The sequence below is a fragment of the Rana temporaria genome, chromosome 4 (genome assembly GCF_905171775.1).
Source record: "Rana temporaria chromosome 4, aRanTem1.1, whole genome shotgun sequence".
NCBI lineage: Eukaryota > Metazoa > Chordata > Amphibia > Anura > Ranidae > Rana > Rana temporaria.
In genome coordinates, this window is record NC_053492.1 from 205,299,225 (window position 1) to 205,319,726 (window position 20,502).

The window sequence follows — 20,502 nt, forward strand, 5'->3', positions numbered from 1 at the left end:
TCCATCAAGTCCAACCTATGTGTGTAACCTATTAGTTTTCAATATGAGACTGGCATGCAAAAAAAAAAAACGAACGATCATTCGTCCGATATTCTCATTGTATGTACCAGGCTTAGGTTTTGCTACATATATTTTTTCGTTATACGATTTTTCATTAATAATTCATTAATAATTCCTCATAACTTTCACCTCCAGAGAGTGATCCTCCAGCAGCAGCTTTCTGATGTCTGTGAGGAGAGAAGTAGAATGTCTGAAACTCTGGAAAATATCTTGTCTTCCCACACTAAGCTCCAAAAGGACTTAGAAACACTGCAGACTGAACTGGGTTGCAGAGATGCTGACATTGTAAATCTACATAAAGACAGGTGCAGTAAAATATCTCTTTTAATTTTATCAGTAGTGATTTCTTAAGTCTGAAAATGAAATTGGTCTAAAATTGTGCTGAAATGTGCTTTTATGTAGATTTTTTTTGTCCCTCTTTTTAATAATAGATTTTATTGAGCAGCAAATTACCACAACCTTTTGTTTACTGTCTGGAAGGGTGGATAGCAAGTTATCATGTTTAAAAAAGCCAAGGTGGCCGAGATTATCAGACTGAAGTTTGATGTTTACCACAGCTAGGACAGAAAACCCAGTTTTCCTTAAATTTAGTGGGGTATACTCTAGTCTTCAAGGTTATTCTGCATGGAAATGCCGGATCTCTGTGATACTGTAATTGCTTAGCAATAGCAGAATAGCCACCAGTCTACCCTTTGGAACTAAAAGGGGCCAGGAGCAGCAAAGAGGAACTCGAGAAGAGTAGGATCCAGGCTGCTCTGTGCAAAACCCACTGAATAGAGCAGGTAAGTATAACATGTTTGTTATTTTTATTTTTAAACAAGACTTTACAATCACTTTAATACAGAATATAATTTTTTTATTTTGAATGGCATAATGAACCTATACCTCCTGCAGCTGCTGAATTCCAGCAGGAGGAAGAGGAGGAGAAGCCGTATTTCAGCAGTTGCAGGAGGAAAATGAAGAGAATCGGTTCTTATATATGCTGCCCCCGCCGCCCCTCCTGAATATGTGTAAAACAGATTGTGATAGGGAGGCTGCATGGGGTGGGGTCGCCATTGAGACCCCTGATGCTACATAAGTGGTTGGCGGTGTGTAGCAAAAACACGTAAATGTAAACAAGCCCTTACTGTCCTGAGCCCTCTATAAGGCTACCTTCACACTGATGCGCTGAGGTTTACATTTCCTGTGGGTTAGCTGCGCTTTGCATTAGACTTTTGTTATATTTTACAGGTGTGATGCACTTTCTGAAAGTTTAACAAAACTCCTGCATTCAGTAAGATGTCGATAGCCACATCAGAGGGCTTCGAGGGCCATGTTGAGCACCTATGGAATACTTCCTTACCACACAGTAAAATTAGCTGCTGATATCCATCCGTTACTCACCTTAAAAAAGTTTTAAATCAAGCCAATTCAGATAAATGAGTCTTGGTCACTTTTACATCAATATTCAGATTTATTCACATAGTAAGAAGAACACAAAGCTTACAGGGAGATTCATTGGAATGGGATATTTTGTACAGTTCTGATTTTTTCCTGTTACTCTGAATAAAGTGGTAATCTAACGCAAGAGTACCCCAGCTTCACTTTTTGATTATGGGTATGCTTTAGAATGTATTAAGAGTAATGATTTAAAATGTGGTCACTGTGCAATTGTATTGCTGGGAAATATTTTACAGCTGAAACGTTTTTGATCTCCTGCTGATTTTGTACATTTGCCCACTGACAAAGAAATGATTAGTCTATCTTTTTTATGGTCGGTTTATTTTAACAGTGAGAGACAAAATAACAACACAAATATGCAGAATAAAGCATTTCAAAAAAGTTATAAATTGATTTGCATTTTACTGAGTAAAATAGGTATTTGACCCCTTCGCAAAACATGACTCAGTACTTGATGGCAAAACCCTTGTTGGCAATCACAGAGGTCAGACGTTTCTTGTAGTTGCCCACCAGATTTGCACACATCTCAGATTTTGTCCCACTTCTCTTTGCAGATCCTTTCCAAGTCATTAAGGTTTTGAGGGTGATGTTTGGTAACTCAAACCTTCAGCTCCTTCCACATATTTTTTATGGAATTAAGGTCTGGAGACTGGCTGTGCCACTCCAGGATCTTAATGTGGTTCTTCTTGAGCCACTCCTTTGTTGCAAACCAATTTATAACTTTTTTTAAATGTGTTTTTCTGTATTTTTTTTGTTGTTATTCTGTCTCTTACTCTTAAAGTAAACCTACCATTAAAATTATAGACTGATCATTTCTTTGTCAGTGAGCAAATGTACAAAATCAACAGGGGAGCAAATATTTTTTTTTCCCTCACTGTACATGCAGATTCCCTGAATCGTTACTGCATGGATTACTTGATAAACACACGTTGTCCCTTTTATTGTGGCAATCTGCATCCAAGACCAGTTGAATATTTGCATGTGGTTTCTTTGGCTAGAATTGACTTCCATTTGTGTCTGGTATGGATACATACCCTTAGAGAAACTTAAGCTTTAATGTCCTGTGTCTGCTATAATATAGATTTGTGGATCGTACCTAAAGCAAAGGGAGAATTTATATTAACCTTTTTTTGTGATTTGCAAGATTAAAACGGAGTAAACTTGCACTTTGTGGTAATTTTGACTTTGTCAACCTTACTCAGGGCGAATAGTCAGAAGCAGATTCAGAGACTGGAGGGGGAGCTTTCAGATTTAAAAAGGAGGCTACGAACTGCGGAATCACAGCATCATGGAAAGGTGATTTAAAAGAATGCTAAATGTTTTTTTATATATATTTCTTTATTGATGTTCTTCCTTCAGCTTTGGTGCTAAAAAATATAAACTGGCTGACTTAGAGGAGGGACATGCCCCTCACTCAAACAGGATCTCAAAGCAGTACTAATCCCAAAACCAAAAATGTAATATATTGCAGCTTACTAATCATTAGATGTGGCGGCTGCTGTTTTAGTTTATGTTTTTAGCCTTTTATTCGCTCTGTTTTTATCTGGTGATCAGGCCACTAACACATTTCATGTATTCATCCCTGGATGAAGGAGCACAGGGGACACATTTGGACAGCAGCATTGTCAGTCTGTGGGGAGGGTAGTGTTAGCTGGACTAGCAAATTTAGGTACACTGACAAATTGAAGCCATATTTCAACTAACACTTTTTTTAAACAGTTTTAGCAATATTTTGTTCCTTTTGGGATAAAGGTTTTATATGAATTAAAGTGGAGTTCCACACAAAAATGGAACTTCCACTTTAAAGAAAGGTGACCCCCTGACATGCCACATTTGGCATGTAATTTTTTTTTTTTTTTTGGGGGTGGAGCGGAAAAAATAATACAATTGCAGGAATCACATTTAAAAACTGGTAAGCTGCAATATAATAAATGTCTGCTTTTGGGTTTAATACCACTTTAAATCCAAGAAGGATGCAATCAGTTCTGGGGGTTCCTTATTAGAAAGCTTAGCATGCTTTGCAAACAGTGTCATGTATGGGCACCCTGTAAAAATGCTTGTTTTTGAAAAAAAAAGTTTTAACTTACAAAATGTGAACTTATAAAATTGCAAACAAATTTTTAATTGTTCCCCTTTAAATAGAACATTATTCAAGTTTCCAGACTGATGCCTTCTTGTTCTTTAAACAGATAGAACCTCTTCAAAGATCCATAGAGATTGCATGGGAGGATAACCGAAAATTGTCCCATGCTTTGGATCAGGCTGTTCAGAGAAATGCCCTTTTACAACACTGTGTAGAGGAACTGGAAGAAAGGCTCCAAAACAGAGAAGCACAGGAAAAGCAGTTACTTCTAATGAAGTAATATCTTAATGCTTAACAGAATCAAACGGACATCATCTATATTTGGCACAATAATGTATTTATTTATTCTTTTAGGACACAGGCTGAAGAAGAAGTCAGAATGAAGGATCAACTATTAGAGGAACGTGTTACATCTTTAAGCAAACAGCATCAATTGGAGAGTAAAGAGGCAAAGAAGATTGCACGAAAAGAGGCAGCAGAGGTAAAAGTGGTATATATTAATATTATCACCCCTAGCATTGTACAGTAACATATAACGAAAGTAAAGGAGAAGATACTTTTTGATTTTATCTTCCCTTGAAAGCCCTATTAGGTGAAGATGGTCCAATGGGGTAAAGGCTGTTTTGTTACAAAACATAATACTCATATCATATGAGCGTGGTATTGTATACTGTGAACTTCACTGATATTGGATAACAAGGGGATTTTACATTTCTAGCCTTGGCAGCTAAAAAGCTTTTCCAGTGGATGTGTCTTAAGATTGCCAATTTTGTTTTTACAATAGACTACCTGAATACTACCCAACCCTTTTGAACATGCAGGTATCGGATAAAAAGCAGATAAAATCCCTTTGTATGACACATTCTGTTTTAGGCTGGGTTCACACTACTACACTACTTTCATCCTACTTTGCTCTGTGTTCAATGTTTCCCTATGAGAGCGTCTTGTAGCGTCCTACACAAGTCGGTCCGACTTTGAAAATGCTCCCTGTACTACTTTTGGTCCTACATTGATCCTACTTCAGGCCCATTGAATATCATTGAAGTCGGACCAAAGTAGTATCCTGTTCATGAAAGTAGGATGGATGTAGGACCAATGTAGGATAAATGTAGGACCAATGTAGCAGAGCAAAGTAGGATGAAAGTAGTGTAGTAGTGTGAACCCAGCCTAATGGAGATCTAACCTCTTTTTAAAGCATCAGCTTGATGTAAACTCTCATCAGTGTATTCCATTATATATCTCAGCAATTGTTCCACAAGGATATTAACTTGTTTGACAGATAAAAAAAAAACAGTGCAGCGCTAACTACATGAATATGAAAAATTCATATAAAGCAATAAAAAAGTGACTATAAAGTGCTAACAAATATTGAAAATCAGTATAAAAACACACAAAGATCTTTGAAAATAGTGACATTCATATAAATTAAAAAGACACAAATAATGTGAATATCTATGGTCATGAACAACTGACTATCACTAATAAAAATGTATATCTCAAATCAAACAATAAGGTGGGTTACTTCCTCCTCTCCTTTTGTTTTTCTGGAGCAGTATCAGGGTGGGCTGCCAACAATCTACCAATATTCAGTAAAAAAAAAGATGGGACACAAACTCCAATGCAATTAATTTGCTGGTTGCTTCTTCAAAGACAGAAAATTTGTAGTAATGCAAGGCTACTGTACAGTTACAAGCATACCATGCTCTTCATCAGGCTCTGTGTATATATAGTGAAGAAGTCCAAATAAGAACATGTGGACCCAATTGGCTTTTACCTAATGGGTCTTAACAGGCATTGGTGTTGAACACTTGATATAGAATAGCCACTCCACTCACCACCGGGCAAACTTTGAAACACTTGGGGGGGGGGGGGGGGGGGGATAATCGATTTCTACCGTAAATATTGCAGCAAAATCACACACAGCTATGCAGGACTATCAAAGTTGAATTCGGAGGTGGATAAAATCCTTTTACCATAACTCCATTAACACATGAATCCAAGGAGGAAAAACAGAGGACTTGACATAGTGTAAAACCATATGGCAGAAGTTTTATTTAAAATGTAGAACACTCACTTTTCAGCAGATATAAAAGCGCATATCAGAATATTCCTTGTAGACATCAAGACAGGACGCAATGGCATAAACAGGACTGTTTTACACTGTCAAGTCTTCTGTTTTTCCTCCTTGGATTCATGTGTTAATGGAGTAATGGTGAGAGGATTTTATCCACCTCCGAATTTGACTTTGATTGTTCTGCATAGCTGTGTGTGATTTTGCTGCAATATTTATGGTGGGTCCACATGTTCTGGTAAGCCCCCTCCTCTCTTATTGGTGGTAGATAGGGATGAACTCTGGCGTGTTTGCACAGTTCACGTGCAGAGCCCGCCAGGAAGTCTGCACGGCGCTTCGCTAATCACAGGAAGAGAGACATTTCCCGATCTCTGCAGCCGAGCATCAGGACAATGTCACCCTGCCTGTGATTAGCACAGCGCCGTGCAGACTTCCTGGCGGGCTCTGCAAGTAGACTGTGCGAACACGCCGGAGCTCATCCCTAGTGGTAGGTCCTTCCACTGTGGTGACCCTTTATGGTGTCTTTGGGACTTCATAATTTCTCGGATTACCATCTTGACCATCTACCCTATATGCTTAATTGGACTTCTTCACTATATATATATTTTTTTTTTTATATTTTGGACTGCACAATTTTCTAGCTCACACAGTGTGGGCATGTGTCATAGTCACTTGTTCATGACCATATATATTCACATTGGTGTTTTTTTATTTATATGAATGTCACTATTTGTAAAGTTCTATATTTGTATTTATACTGATTTTTAATATTTGTTAGCACTTTATAGTCTATTTTTTGTATGTATGTATTGCTTTATATGATTTTTTTTTTTATATCCATATTCATGTAATTAGCGCTGCACTGTTTTTTATTTATCTGTTTACACAAGTTGTCCATTGTAGTGCTGGCCACCTTTTTATTGAGACATTAGCACCATATTTTTAATTACTTGTTTGACAGGCAAATGCATGGTAATAATGGAGCTGAACAAAATAATCTGTAGGTCAAATAACTTTTGGATAAATATTACAATACAAGATCAAATTGCGTGATTGTTGAAATGCTATATACTGTAATTTGTGACCGGAAACTCCCTGGAGTAATTCAAACATTATAAACCTTCAGAATGTACTTAGATTTGGATCAATGAATCTTTAAGAAAATAAATCAGATGAACAGTAGTGGTAAATCTGAAAGAAGATCTGATGGTTGGCTTCATTCTTTTTTATTACTCGCAGCTAAAGAAAGCACTAGATAATGCCACAGCAAAATCAGCAGAGCTCTCACGGACAAACAGAGAGCTGAGAGCTCGGGAATCCATGCTACAAAAAGAGATTCTGCAACAGAAGGAGAGTATATGTGGACTTAAAACACAGCTCAGATGTTACATGGAGAGAAAAGGGACCAGAAAAGAAGCTGAGAGAATACATGTGAGTTAGAATTATATTTAAACCATATTCCTTAATATATTTTACAAACTTACAGTGTACATTTGTGTTTATTTATATTAGAAAATGACTGCTGAAATGATCCACATCATTTTCAACCTCTTAGATTGTAAGCTCTAATGAGCAGGGCCCTCTGATTTCTACTGTATTAAATTGTATTAGAATTATACTGTCTGCCCTCATGTTGTAAAGCACTGCGTAAACTGTTGGCCCTCTATTAATCCTGTATTGTAATAATAATGTTCTACAGGTAGCACTGACTGTACTGTATATCTTATTGTGAATCTGTGCTTTTGCCATGCAGGGTAAAGCAATAAGTTAATTTTAGTACATTCCCTTATTTAATTTGCTGCTGGGAGCAAAGACTAATACATACATGGTACTTCCAGGTATGTAGATCATGTAAATAACTCCTCTTCTTTTTTTTCTTGTGACAACAATGATACTTGCTGATTGGCCCAGTGCTCTCGCATTGGGTTGGAAGGAAGTCAGACATGGCTTCATCTCTTCACGTTCAGTAGCAAACAGAGTTGTGGGAAGTGAAGCCAAGCTAAGTAATAGATGCTGCCGGGGATGACATTAAAGTGAACATAGGATGAAAGAACAACTGCACACCAAATATTTAAAGGGGTTGTAAAGACAAAAATATTTTCCTCTTAAATTAAAGTCTGACAGTAGCTGATAAAGTAAAAAGTAATGTTTTGCATTATAACTAGTTTCATACCTGTTGAAATCGAGCTGTTTTATTCACCTCCGTCACTCCTGAATCGTTATTCTCACTGACTTCCTGGTTTGCGGTGCGCATTCATTCTTGCTACATCACGGCCTAATGGGAACTACAGTTCCCATTAGGCTTAGCCTCCATGCCTGTGAGGGATAAGAGAGCATCTTCACGCAGGGCTGTAGTCATAGGGAGGGGGTAAGCACCTTCTACTTTCCACCATGCAAAACGGCTCAGATGCTGGTGGAAAGCAAGAAGAGGAGAGACAGGAAATGTCATTTTCAAACCGGGATTACTGTATTTTGAAGGTCAAAAGGAAAAACTAGGTAAGTGATATTTAAATGCTCTAGCTTACAGCAATCAATTGATCTAATAAAAAGCGAACCTTTAGTGTTCCTTTAAGCTTTCAATGCAACTATATCTTGATCATACAGTAGAGGAAACAGCAATGGATTCTTAGGCCCCGTTCACACCTAGGCGTATTTACGCCTGTAGTGTGAACGCCGCTGCCGCCCCGACACGCCAGAGGGATGCTTTAGCATTGCCTTCTATGGAGATGGTTCACCTCCGCAAGAGCTTTCCACCTTCATGCGAGCGAGCTTGCATGGTGAAAAGCTCTTGCAGGGCGCGCTCCTGTGATACAGCGGCGGCTATAGCCACCGACTGTATCACTCGGCCCCGCCGCGTCATTGGATGTGATTGACGGCAGCGCCAGACAATGGCTGCGCTGCTTTCAATCCATCCAGTGTAGCCAATCGACGGCCAGGCTGGGAACCGAAGAGGATGACGGGGACGAGCGCGGGACTTTCGAAGGGTCAGGTAAGTAAAACAGGAGCTCGGGGGCGGGGCAGTACTGTCGGATGTTTTTTCACCTTAATGCATAGGATGCATTAAGGTGAAAAAACATTTACCTTTACAACCCCTTTAAAATTGAGGGTGGTATTTGTTTGTTTTTCACATTTCAAATATTTTATTTTAAAAATATACATAACAAAGAAGTACATAGAGAAAAAGAGCAAGGCGGCCTTACACAAAATTGGACATACAGCGAAATGAAAGGAACAATCAGGGCTCAAGTCCTGCGGGAACGCGTGGGAACGGAGTTCCTGCACTTTTTTCACAGCAGGAACGCAGTTCCCTTTGCAGGCCGAGAGCAGCCAAACCGCCTGAGCCAATCCTTCACTAAGTGGCGATGCGCAGCTCGAGTCACTGTCAGAGGCAGGCGAACCTTAGTAATCCTTTATGTTACTGGCCGCTTCCTGTATATGGATCAATCGGGTAGTGTGCGGGTATTCCGTCACTTCTTCGATGCCACAATGTCTCCTGGGAGCTTTTGTCATTCCCAGGAGACATTGCGGAGGTCTGCCGCGAGTTATCGTGGGATTTAGAAAGAACTTGCTTAAAGTAACATAAAGGATTACTAAGGTACAGTGGATCGAAAAAAAAAAAAACATGCGGTTTAGTAATTATGCATATGAGTGTATAATTTTTAACTTTTTTTGGTGGGGGAGTGGATCTGGGTGGGAGTTCCCACACTTTTTTCCCCAGGACTTGACCCCTGGGAACAATGGTACAACAATGACAGAGTTTATGGAATACCATACAATCAGGATCAGTAAACTGCATCCATAACATACAGAAAGGCGATAAGTTCATAGAAGGGGGTACTGTTGGCTCTTCATGAAAAATAGCATACCAAATTGTAGTCTACTAATTCCAAACTTGACTCAGGCACAGTTTCTCCCCAAAAGGAGTCAGCCAAGGGAAGAAGGAAATGAGGAGAAAGAGCAGATAGAAGGAGAAAAAAAGAAAGACATAGAAGGAGAAAAAAAGAAAGAAAGAAAAAAGGGGGGTGAGAAACCCCATTCAAAAGATACCAGAGCCCCAGGCGTGCAACCAAAACCATGGCTGACTCTTAAATAATCCTGATACAGTACAATCAAACAAATCAAAAATATAGGTATGATTTGAAATTCCCCCTGTCCGCTGAGGAAGTTCTAGGTGAACGTAATGCGTACGGGGGAGGAGCTGAGTATGACGTCACCCGCTGCTGTCTTTCGGAAGGAACATCCATGTTTGTTTACATGCTGTCTTTCACTTATTTAATGTGAGTAGTTTTTCATTTGTACCTATCAATTTGTTTATAAAATTAGCAGTGAGCACTTAGATCCCTTTCTTTTACCATACATGACCTGGCGGTAATGCTGAGCATAAGGAGATTGTTTCTAAACTGATGCTCGCGCTGAGTATAGGAAGACGTGAAAGAGGCCTACGTTCTGTGTTAACCCTTTTCAGTTCTGCCTGCATGACCACCTGTTTGTTCAGGGGTCCATGCCGTAAGGTGAGAGTGATTAGTTAGACCAAAAGGTGGAGGCATTGTTACTCATTGTGGACTTCTTAAACACTGGTGAAAGACTGCAGATTTTTGCTGTTTCTTTCGACTGTTACTCTTCACATTTTCTGGGAACATTATTTATCATTCTGTTATCAACTTGGATCTTTTTAACTGTGCTGCACTTATTTGCTTTTATGATTTATAATCATCTGAATCCATACAAGGAAGCCAGGGACATCATGTGTCCAAATAAACTTCAGTCGTCTCATGTAGATGTGGCATCAATTCTAAAGGTTGGTATTTGGTATTGAAGTTTCTTATATATATATATATATATATATATATATATAGCTTCTGCAATTTGACCTAATTCAAATTGTAAGGTGTATCGGCTGAGTGCTGGCGTCTTTATTGAATTGTCGTCAACAGTGTGACCATGGGCCACGCACTTCCAACTAAAGGAGGAGACATATGGGTCTGGTGCTGGAGGGATTTATAACAAAGTATTGTATTGCTGCCTGTGCCCCCATATGGGAGATTTATCTCTTCACTTTGCCCTTTTACTGTTCTCAATGAAAGTGAAGGAAAAATCACAAATTTTGGGTTGTCACCAGAACAGGAATAGAGAGGAAATAATCCAATGAGGACACTTGTTCTGGTGACAACAAAAGGAGTCCCTCACTTTGGAGAGATTTCCTCTTACTTTCTGCCTCACTTTGCAAAAAAAAGACAGAGGGGTAGATTCAGGTACAGCTGCGCGCTCCTTACGGAGGCGCAGTGTACCCTTTTTACCCTGCGCCTACGCAAATTATTTGCGCTACGCTTCATTCATGAAGCAGTAGCCACGTAATTTGCATGGGCGCTCCTCAAAAATGCCCTGCGTAAGGGCGCCTAATGTAAATGATCCCGTAGGGGGCGGGAATCATTTAAATTAGGCGCGTTCCCGCGTAGAGCGCATGCTCCGTCGGGAAACTTTCCCGACGTGCATTGCGGTAAATGACGTCGCAAGGACATCATTTGCTTCAAAGTGAACGTGAATGGCGTCCAGCGCCATTCACGATTCACTTACGCAAATGACGTAAAATGTAAACCTCGTGACGTGGGAACGACGGGTATCCTTAGCAGTGAACAAGTCCCTATCGTGACGAAACGTCGGGAGGAGACGCCTTGACCGTCACCGCGTTTACACGTGTGAGGATCCGGATACTCCAGACGCACGCCCATACACAGGCCGGCCGGCTGTGTTTTATTGTCTGTTTTTATGTTCGCTTGAAGCCTGTTTTTAAGTCTAAAATGTAAGTAAGCATTTGGCTACTTTCTTTTCTAATAAAGTCTGCGCAGTATCACGCTATGTATGTTCCCTGGTGTTTCTTTACATATGTTTGGAGCTGATTGCTGGCTGCCATTGAATGGGAAGTCCTATGCTAAAGACACCGTTATTGGAGGATTGATCATTGTGGCTGCTGCTGTGGATCTGTTACCCTTTCTGCTGTTATTTCACTGTGTTGCGGTAAGAGTCAGTAATATCTGTGGTGGAGGTCTCCTGTTTGTCCTGATCACAGCTTGGTTATAATCACTGACATCTGGGATTATCTCATCACCATATCTTTGGACTCCTTCAAACCTCTTGGCTTGCTCACATTCCATTTGTGTTTTACTACCGTGGAGATATTCATGTTATTTTAACAGTCACTTATTATTTTTGTATTTCACAAGTATTGGTGTTTCTGTTATCACATTTAAATAGCGCGACTCCTTTGTTTACTATCCTTAGCATTGGCTGCCCCTGCTTTTAGCATGTGCAGCCTTACGCGAAACCCGACGTACGCAAACGACGTAAACTGCATGCGCAGGGCTCGCGTAACGTTGTGAATCGGCGTTAGTATGCAATTTGCATACTATACGCTGACCACAACGGGAACGCCACCTAGCGGCCTGCTTAAGAATGCAGCATAAGATATGCGGGCATAAGAGCCTTATGCCACGCATATCTTGGGCTGCAGTCGGCGTAACAAGCTCTCTGAATCAGGAGACGTCGTTACGCCGGTGCAAGTAAGCAATTGCGCTGCGTAACTATGGTTACACAGACGCAATTGCTTCTTGAATCTGGGCCAGAGTTTATAACCATTCCTTACTTTTTCAAAAAGTGGGGAAAAAAAGTTTGCCTTTTAGTTCTACTTTAGGAATTCTGTGAATAGGTGCTTGAAGCTCTTCTGAGGTCAGACCTCCTATGCTCTGGAATATCCAAAGGAGGAGGAATTCTTTTTTTTTTCATTCAAATTTATGTTTATTTTCAATAAAAGTACATACATTTGTACTAAAACAGCAGTATACAATTTAGTAATACACAGTAAATAATAAATCCAATGCATTGCTTTACATAGAAGATGGTCTTGTCATAGAAACTGACTATCATATACAGCCATATCGTATGCTATCACCATACGGTGAGAGTATAACAGATTGTAATAGTTAAAAAGAAAAGCTAGGTATAACCAATAATTTATAATTAAATAAATAAAAGGATATTTCCATATACTATATAATTCCTTAGACTTATTGTTGTCGCACAATAAAAAAAAACCCCATGTGTGTACTGGGTCTAATTTCATGGAACGAACAAAGGGCGGGATTTCTGTATAACAAAGACCTCTCTGACACCCCCACTGGGAACAGTCTGTGTCCAAGAGGTTAAGCAAACCTTTAAATCCCCCTTTCCTCCCTCCAATAATTATCACCAATACCCACCAGTAGCTGTAAATATATATTTTCAAAACCCTTAACATACCTAACATCCCCAAAAATTTGGTGGAATCTTTAGATAACCCAAACATAGGCTAATACAAATGTTTATATATATCTTTTTTTTTTTTTCAAAACATAACACTCTGAGAATGAGAAATAACAAGGATGTTATCCTCGTGTAAAAAACAAAATTATCAAATAACAATCAATGAAAAGAAGAGAAAAAAAGAGAAGAAAAGAAAGAAAAAAAAAGAAAAAAAAAAGAAAAAAAAAAAAAAAAAAAAAAAAAGATCAGGGGAAAGTAAAAGGAAAAAGAGATGGCAGCCTGCCTGCCAACGAACACCATCGTCCTAATGATATAAATATCACCACAGCCTTTATGGGATAAAAGATATTCCCATAAATTTCATCCACGGTTCCCATATTTCATGGAAAAGAGTAGACATATCCAACATGGAACAGACCCTCTTTTCTTGTTCCATAATCCATGTAACCTTTTGTTTCATATACCGGATGGAGACAGTAGATTTTTTCCACGCAGCTGCAATTGTGATCCTGGCACCTGTCAGAATGTATAGGATGAGTTTTCTAGTAACCTTGGAGGTTTGGGGTAACATCCCGTGAAGTAAAGCGATAGTGGGGGATTGATGCAAATTACAGCCTGTGACACGTCTTATTATGTTGAACACCTTATTCCAGTATCCACGTATTTTGGGACATTCCCACCATATATGTACCATAGACCCCAATCCCTGACAACCTCTGAAGCAAAGGGGCGAAGTTGACGGATACATGGAAGCCAGTTTAACGGGAACTAAATACCACCTAGTATAAATTTTTACATTAGCCTCTACAAGGGATATATTCACATATCCTTTAATGGATCTAGTATAATTACTACACCAGTCAGATAAATCCCAGTTGTTATTAAGTTCCCTTTCCCAGGCCAGCATATGAGGTAATTTGGTGCAGTTATTAGCAAGCGATTGATATATGATTGAAATATTCCCCTTCCTGATTAAACCCTGATCACAATTACTTTCATAAGGTGTCAATAGTCCAGATATCGAGCCACTATCCCATAGGCTTTGTGCATAGTCATGTAGTTGAGAAAATCTTAATTTTTCTGAGACAGGAAGACCTAGCTTGTCAATGAAGTGTTGTTCAGGAAGTGGACCCGAGCGCGAAAAAAAACGGCCTATACGATACAACCCTTTGTCATGCCACCATTTGAACGAATCTACTTCAATTTTAGAAACAAAGAGTGGGTCTAGAAAAATACTCGATAAAGGTCTGCCTTTAGAAATTAGAGAGGGATTGTTTTTAATTGAATCCCATAAAACAAAGGTTTGAGAAAGAGTCGGAGATAGAATAGAAGGCCTATTCTTGGTAGGACTCCACATTAACTCCTCTATTGTTAGATTCGGGGTCGCCTGCTCTTCTATATCTAACCAGTCAGGGCGTTCATGTTTAAGAAAAGTTTCCGATAACTGTGCCAATCTTGCTGATTGATAGTACCATAATAGGTTGGGTACTCCCAGACCCCCCTGTTCAGGCAAGTTATAGAGAGTGCGAGATGGAAGGCGTGGACCCTTATTGTTCCAAATAAACTTGATAATCTTTCCTTGAAAGGATTTTAGATGACTTTTAATTATCGGTATGGGTAATGATCTAAAAAGATACAAAAGCCTAGGGAGAAGAGTCATCTTAACCGAGTTAATTCTACCAATCCAACCTATATTCTGAGTCCCCCAATCTCTCAAATCTTTCTCAAGTTTTCTATACATAGGTGGATAATTGGCCAAATACAAGTTTTGGATGTTGGGAGTCAAATAGATACCTAGGTATTTGATATAAGAGGTGTCCCATTTGAATCCATAATTTTCCTTTAGTATAGAAACCGTGGATTCAGAGAGAGAAACATTGAGGGCCCTAGACTTGGCCATATTCACAGTTAGACCTGAAACTATAGAAAATTTGTCTAAAAGAGAATATAATTCCGGTAGGGATGTATCTGGAGCGGTCAAAAACAGTAAAAGGTCATCTGCAAATAAGGCACATTTATGCTCCCTTTTGGTACATCTAACTCCCCTGATGTTTGTGTTCCCACGAATAGCTATAGCCAAGGATTCCATAACTATTGCAAACACCAGGGGAGACAGAGGACAACCCTGCCTAGTTCCCCTATGAATCTCAATAGGTTCCGAAAAGATACCCTGAAAGCGTATATTAGCTTTAGGATGAGAGTAAAGTGCAGATAAGATTCCAAGAAATTTCGTGATGCCAAACCCCCAACGTTTCATCACTTCTAACATGAATGGCCATGATACTGAGTCAAATGCTTTCTGTAGATCAATAGAAAGAAGCATTCCCCTTTGATTAGTATCACCAGTCCAACCCGAGTTCAAAATGGAGATCAGATCCACAGCCCTCCTAACCTGATCAGGACCTTGCCTTCCAGCGATAAAGCCTACTTGATCTTTACTAACATACTGGCCAATGAAAGAGGACATTCTATTGGCCATTACCTTAGTGAGTATCTTAAGATCGTTGTTAATGAGGGATATAGGTCTATAGTTTTCCACCAGGCTATGGTCTTTTTCTGGCTTTGGGATAACCGAAATATAAGCTAAATTAAGTTGCCTGTCTATGGGAACTCCACCTGTCATGTGGTTGAAGAATTTAACCATGTAGGGTGTTAAAATGCTCGAATATGTTTTATAATAAGCACTTGAAAACCCATCAGGACCCGGGGCTTTATCTAATTTTAGGTTTTTGATTACTAACAATACTTCTTCAGCTGATATGGGAGACTCCATTATTTCTCTATGGAGGAGGAATTCTTAAACTGTTGGTGTATGCTGCTGCCTACAAAATGCACACTGGAAACAAAAAAATCATTGAAAAGCACAGGAGGATGCCCCTGTTTTTGCTAGTTTCCTTTAAGAGAGTATGGACCATATTCTCAAACAAGTTACACCGGCGTATATGGAGATGCGCGGCGTGCGTGTAAAGATGCGCCGTCCTATCTATGCGCCATAGTCACAGAACCAGATCCGCCAGAAATCAGGCTACTCCTGTCCGTCTTAACTAGTTTAAGTTTACGCAGCGTAGGCGTATATTTCAGCTGATGGCATCCTAGGCTGCCATAGAATTAGTATTCAAATATGCAAATGATGTAGATGCGCTGATTCCCGAACCTACGCGCGATCGGCTTAGGCTACGCGCTGTGCGCGTAAGACGATTGTCCGGCTGAAAGTTACCCCTTATAAAGCTCGGTTAACTTTGCTCCAGACCTGAGTAAGTTAGCTTGAAAAAAGCAAATACAGCAGCACCATCCCGGACGAGCTGAGCAACCAAATTTTGCGGACAACACATTCGTATGCCAACATGCCAGGGGCAGGCGTGGTCTTAGCACTGCTAGTGTGTGAGGAGGAAGAGGCACTTAGAAGGAGGAGGGCACGGAGGAGGGCACGTGAGAGGATCTACCCACAGCGCATTAGCCTCTTTGGCATGGCTGATGTGGATGTGTATCACCGTTATAGATTCAGCCCTGATGCCATCCTTGAAATTACCAGAGCCCTGAAGAATGACATCAGCAGCCCAACACAACGATCCCATGCAGTGCAGCCACTGGTGAAGGTCCTGGCAACATTGCATTTTCTTGCCACAGGCTCTTTTCAAAGAACCAGTGGAGACGTGGTTGGGATATCCCAAACCAGCATGAGTAGATGCGTGCACCAAGTTGTCCCCGCAATACTCCGACGCATGTCGCACCACATAATCAGACCCACCCAGGAGGACATGCGGCTGAAGGCAATGACAGATTTCTGCCTAATTGATGGTTTCCCACGCACTGTGGGTGCAATTGATTGTACCCATGTGGCAATACAGCCCCCCCACGAGACCGAGCACATATACCGCAACAGAAAACATTGGCATTCTATCAATGTCCAAGTGATCGTGGATGCACATGGCCTCATATGGCACGTCCGTGCAAAACACCCCGGATCCAGTCATGACAGCTTTATATTCAGGCAAAGTGACATCCCAAGACAATTTGAGCAGAATGTGTATGGGGACAGTTGGCTGGTTGGTGAGTGACATGGGTGTCAGGTATGACTGTCCCCCCCCATGATGCAGACATCACGAGGGGCACATGCATTACTAACATCCTCCTGTCTTTTCCCTTCCAGGTGACTCTGCATATGCCCTGGGACCTCATCTCATGACTCCATTCCGCAATCCGCAAACACCAGGAGAGAGAAGATATAACGAAGCACACGCACGCACCCGTGCAGTGGTTGAGCGAACATTTGGCCTCCTTAAGTCACGATTTCGATGCCTGGATAAGACTGGGGGTACCCTGCTGTATTCCCCTCAACTTCGTGTGCCAAATCATCGCTGCATGTTGCGTGCTGCACAACTTCGCAGTGAGAAAGGGCCTGCAGATTGACCTACGTGATGACCTGACCCCCCAACCACCATGTCCCCCCCTAACCGAGGCTACCCCGTCTGCTGATGGTACAGCAGTCAGGAGATGTCTCGTGGAGCGAATCTTTGAACGTTAAACACAAACATTAAACATGGCACACAGAAAATGCACGCATGCACACCACTGTGGTCCCTAACACACACCCCACATGCACAGAACATTGGATTAGACCGAAGTACACCGCACGGTACTAAGGAGCAGCAACGCCGCGTCAAGGCCCCAATGATGTTGCTGTCCATTCATACGTCATTCATACGGACCTGGGGAGAACTTATCACCAGCGCCCGAGGGTGACACCCCTTACTGGCAGGAATGTCACCACCCCACATTCACACACCATTCACACTGTACTCTGCAACACTGCCTGTGTGCAGCACCCAAAATTAAAAAAAAAGCTCTTAACCAGAGCAAATAATAAAATAAGCTCTTAACCAGAGCAAATAATAAAATAAGCTCTTAACCAGAGCAAATGAAGAATAAATAATCACTTGCCCCGGCGCGGGCTACGCCTGGTGCCCAGGTTCCTGGCCCTCACTTGCCTGGGGGGAGCTGGGGCATCAGGTGGAGGAACATCTCCAGGTGGAGGAACATTCCCAGGTGCCTCCCTGCCTGCCTGTCTGCCCTCCAAAGCTAGTGCTATGCGGGTGAGCAATGACTCCTGGGTAGCTGTCTGGGCCTGAACAGCCCTTCGCAGGCACCTGACCTCCCCCACAAGTTCGGCAGTTGTAGTCTGCAGCTCACCCAGGCTGGTGATTGTGGCTGCGCAGTTTCCAGCCACATCTTGGAGAGCATCTGGTACTGCTCCCGAGGAGGCCAAGCTGTCGGACAGGCGCCTCAACTCCACCAAGATTTCCCCCATATGACGGGTTTGCTGGTCCTGCTGCCTGGCCAGATTCTCATGCAGCATTTCTGCCGCACCCCTTGTCCTGTGGGTAGCCCTCCTGGGGACAGGAGTGGCTGGGCCCCTTGCATAGAGTGAGGACCTGGAGGGGCTGGAGATGAGGGGGATGGGACGGGAGGGACTGGAGAGGGTGTTGGAGGACCCTGAGGGGCTGGAGATGCGGGGGCTTTGTGATGGTCCTGCCACCACATGCGACTCCTCCAAAAAAATGAAGACCTCCTGCTCGCTGTGGACCACCTCTTCCTGGACCACCTCTTCCTGGACCTCCTCTTCATGGACCTCCTCCTCAACAACCTCCTGCGCGGAGGACTGACCACTCCCCTCCACCAAGGCCTGTTGGCTTCCCAGGAGGTCAGTCACAGAAGCAGACTGCTCAGTGGATGATGGTCTGTGACGGCCACTGGCAGCATTGGATGGCCCCGCTTCATCCTGCTCACCTGTGGATGACACAAAACATTCACATGTTGGTGGACCCACACACTTGTCACATAACCCACCACCCCCACCACACATGCAACACACCAGAAGATAAAACACACTTACCTGTCCTCATGGGTGGCTCACTTGAGTCATGGCCCTCCAGGCCCTCCACCTGCTCCCTCCGAAGGCAGTGGGCAATCACTTCCTCCTCTTGAGTGAGCCGGGTAGAACAGGGTGGCCCCCCTCCTGTGCCCCTGGCATGCTTTGCAATGATGGCCATCTTGTTCCTGACCACACCACGCAGGTCATTCATTTTTTTAAGAATTTCCTGGGGGGTCCTTGCCTCATGGCCTAAGGCATTGACCTGGGCAGTCACTTTCCTAAGGATCTCCTCCTTTTTGGTTTTACTTGTGCTGCCACTGTCAGCACCATGGAGTCTTGAATCGTATCTCTCCATGGCAGAGACTACGATGGCCCTCTCATCTTGGCTGAAAATTTTTTTTCTCCTTTCCTTCCTGGGTCCAGGCATTGCAAAGCTAAAGAGCAAAATCTCACGGACACCACCAACAGAATAAATGGAGTCACTTTGCACTCGTTGGGCGCATGTGGTGACGCTTTTATGCACTGGGCCGGCCCAACTCAGCAGGGATTTACGCCTACTGTTGTTTTGCGCATGCGCAGAGGGCGGGGCACGTCCGGCGCATGCTCCGTTCGGTCTGGACATCATTTGCATGGGGTCACGGTTCATTAGCATTCTTCACGCCCACATCCCTCCTACCGTCACTTGCGCCTACTTACGCCGACACATTTCAGCTCCGCGAGCGCAACGTAGGACGCATGTGGTACGGGAATATGGGAGAGCTCTCTCCAAGTTAAGCCGGCGTAGCGCAACTATGATGCGCTACACCTGAGTAAATATGCGCCGATCTACGAGAATATGGCCCTATGTCTTCAGCTCTGCTGTTCAATTTCTCCTTTTTTCAGCCACTTTATTAGGTACACCTTGCTAGTACCGGGTTGGACCCCCTTTTGCCTTCAGAACTGCCTTAATTCTTTGTGGCATAGATTCAACAAGGTGTTGGGAACATTATTTAAAGATTTTGGTCCATATTGACATGATGGCATCATGCAGTTGCTGCAGATTTGTCGGCTGAACATCCATGATGCAAATCTCCTGTTCCACTACATCCCAAATGTGCTCTATTTGATTGAGATCTGGTGACTGTGGAGACCATTGGAGTAAAGTGAACTCATTAGCATGTTCAAGAAACCAGTTTCAGAAGATTTGAGCTTTGTGACATGCTGCATTATCTTACTGGAAGTAGCCATCAGAAATTGGGTACACTGTAGTTCTAAAGGGATGGACAATATCAGCAACAATACTCAGGTAGGCCGTGGGGTTTAAACAATGTTCAGTTTTTACTAAGGGGCCCAAAGTGTGCCAAGAAAATATCCCCCACACCATTACATCACCACCACCAGCCTGAACTGTTAATACAAGGCAGGATCTATCCATGCTTTCATGTCCTTTATGCCAAATTCTGACCCTACCATCTGAATGAAAGCTGAAATCAAGACTCATCAGACCAGGAAACATTTTTATAATCTTCTATTGTCCAATTGAGCCTGTGCAAATTATAGCCTCAGTTTACTGTTTGTAGCTGACTGGAGTGGCACCCGGTGTGATCTTTTGCTGCTGTAGCCTGCTTTAAGGTACGATGTGTTGTGAACCTTGGAGATGGTTGTGTTTAAAAATCACAGTAAATCAGCATTTTTTGAAAT

At 42.0% G+C, this 20,502-nt stretch overlaps 1 protein-coding gene across 2 annotated transcripts in view; it reads left to right on the top strand.

Moving 5' to 3' along the window:
- The window catches only part of LOC120936937 (coiled-coil domain-containing protein 150-like), an 87,627-nt gene that overhangs the window by 56,968 nt on the left and 10,157 nt on the right, over nt 1-20,502 (top strand). For both annotated transcript variants that reach the window (XM_040349758.1, XM_040349759.1), the window contains exons 19-23: nt 196-365; nt 2,703-2,796; nt 3,690-3,859; nt 3,938-4,064; nt 6,894-7,085. In XM_040349758.1, the coding sequence (XP_040205692.1) occupies nt 196-365; nt 2,703-2,796; nt 3,690-3,859; nt 3,938-4,064; nt 6,894-7,085 (753 nt within the window). The remainder of the gene's footprint in view (nt 1-195; nt 366-2,702; nt 2,797-3,689; nt 3,860-3,937; nt 4,065-6,893; nt 7,086-20,502) is intronic.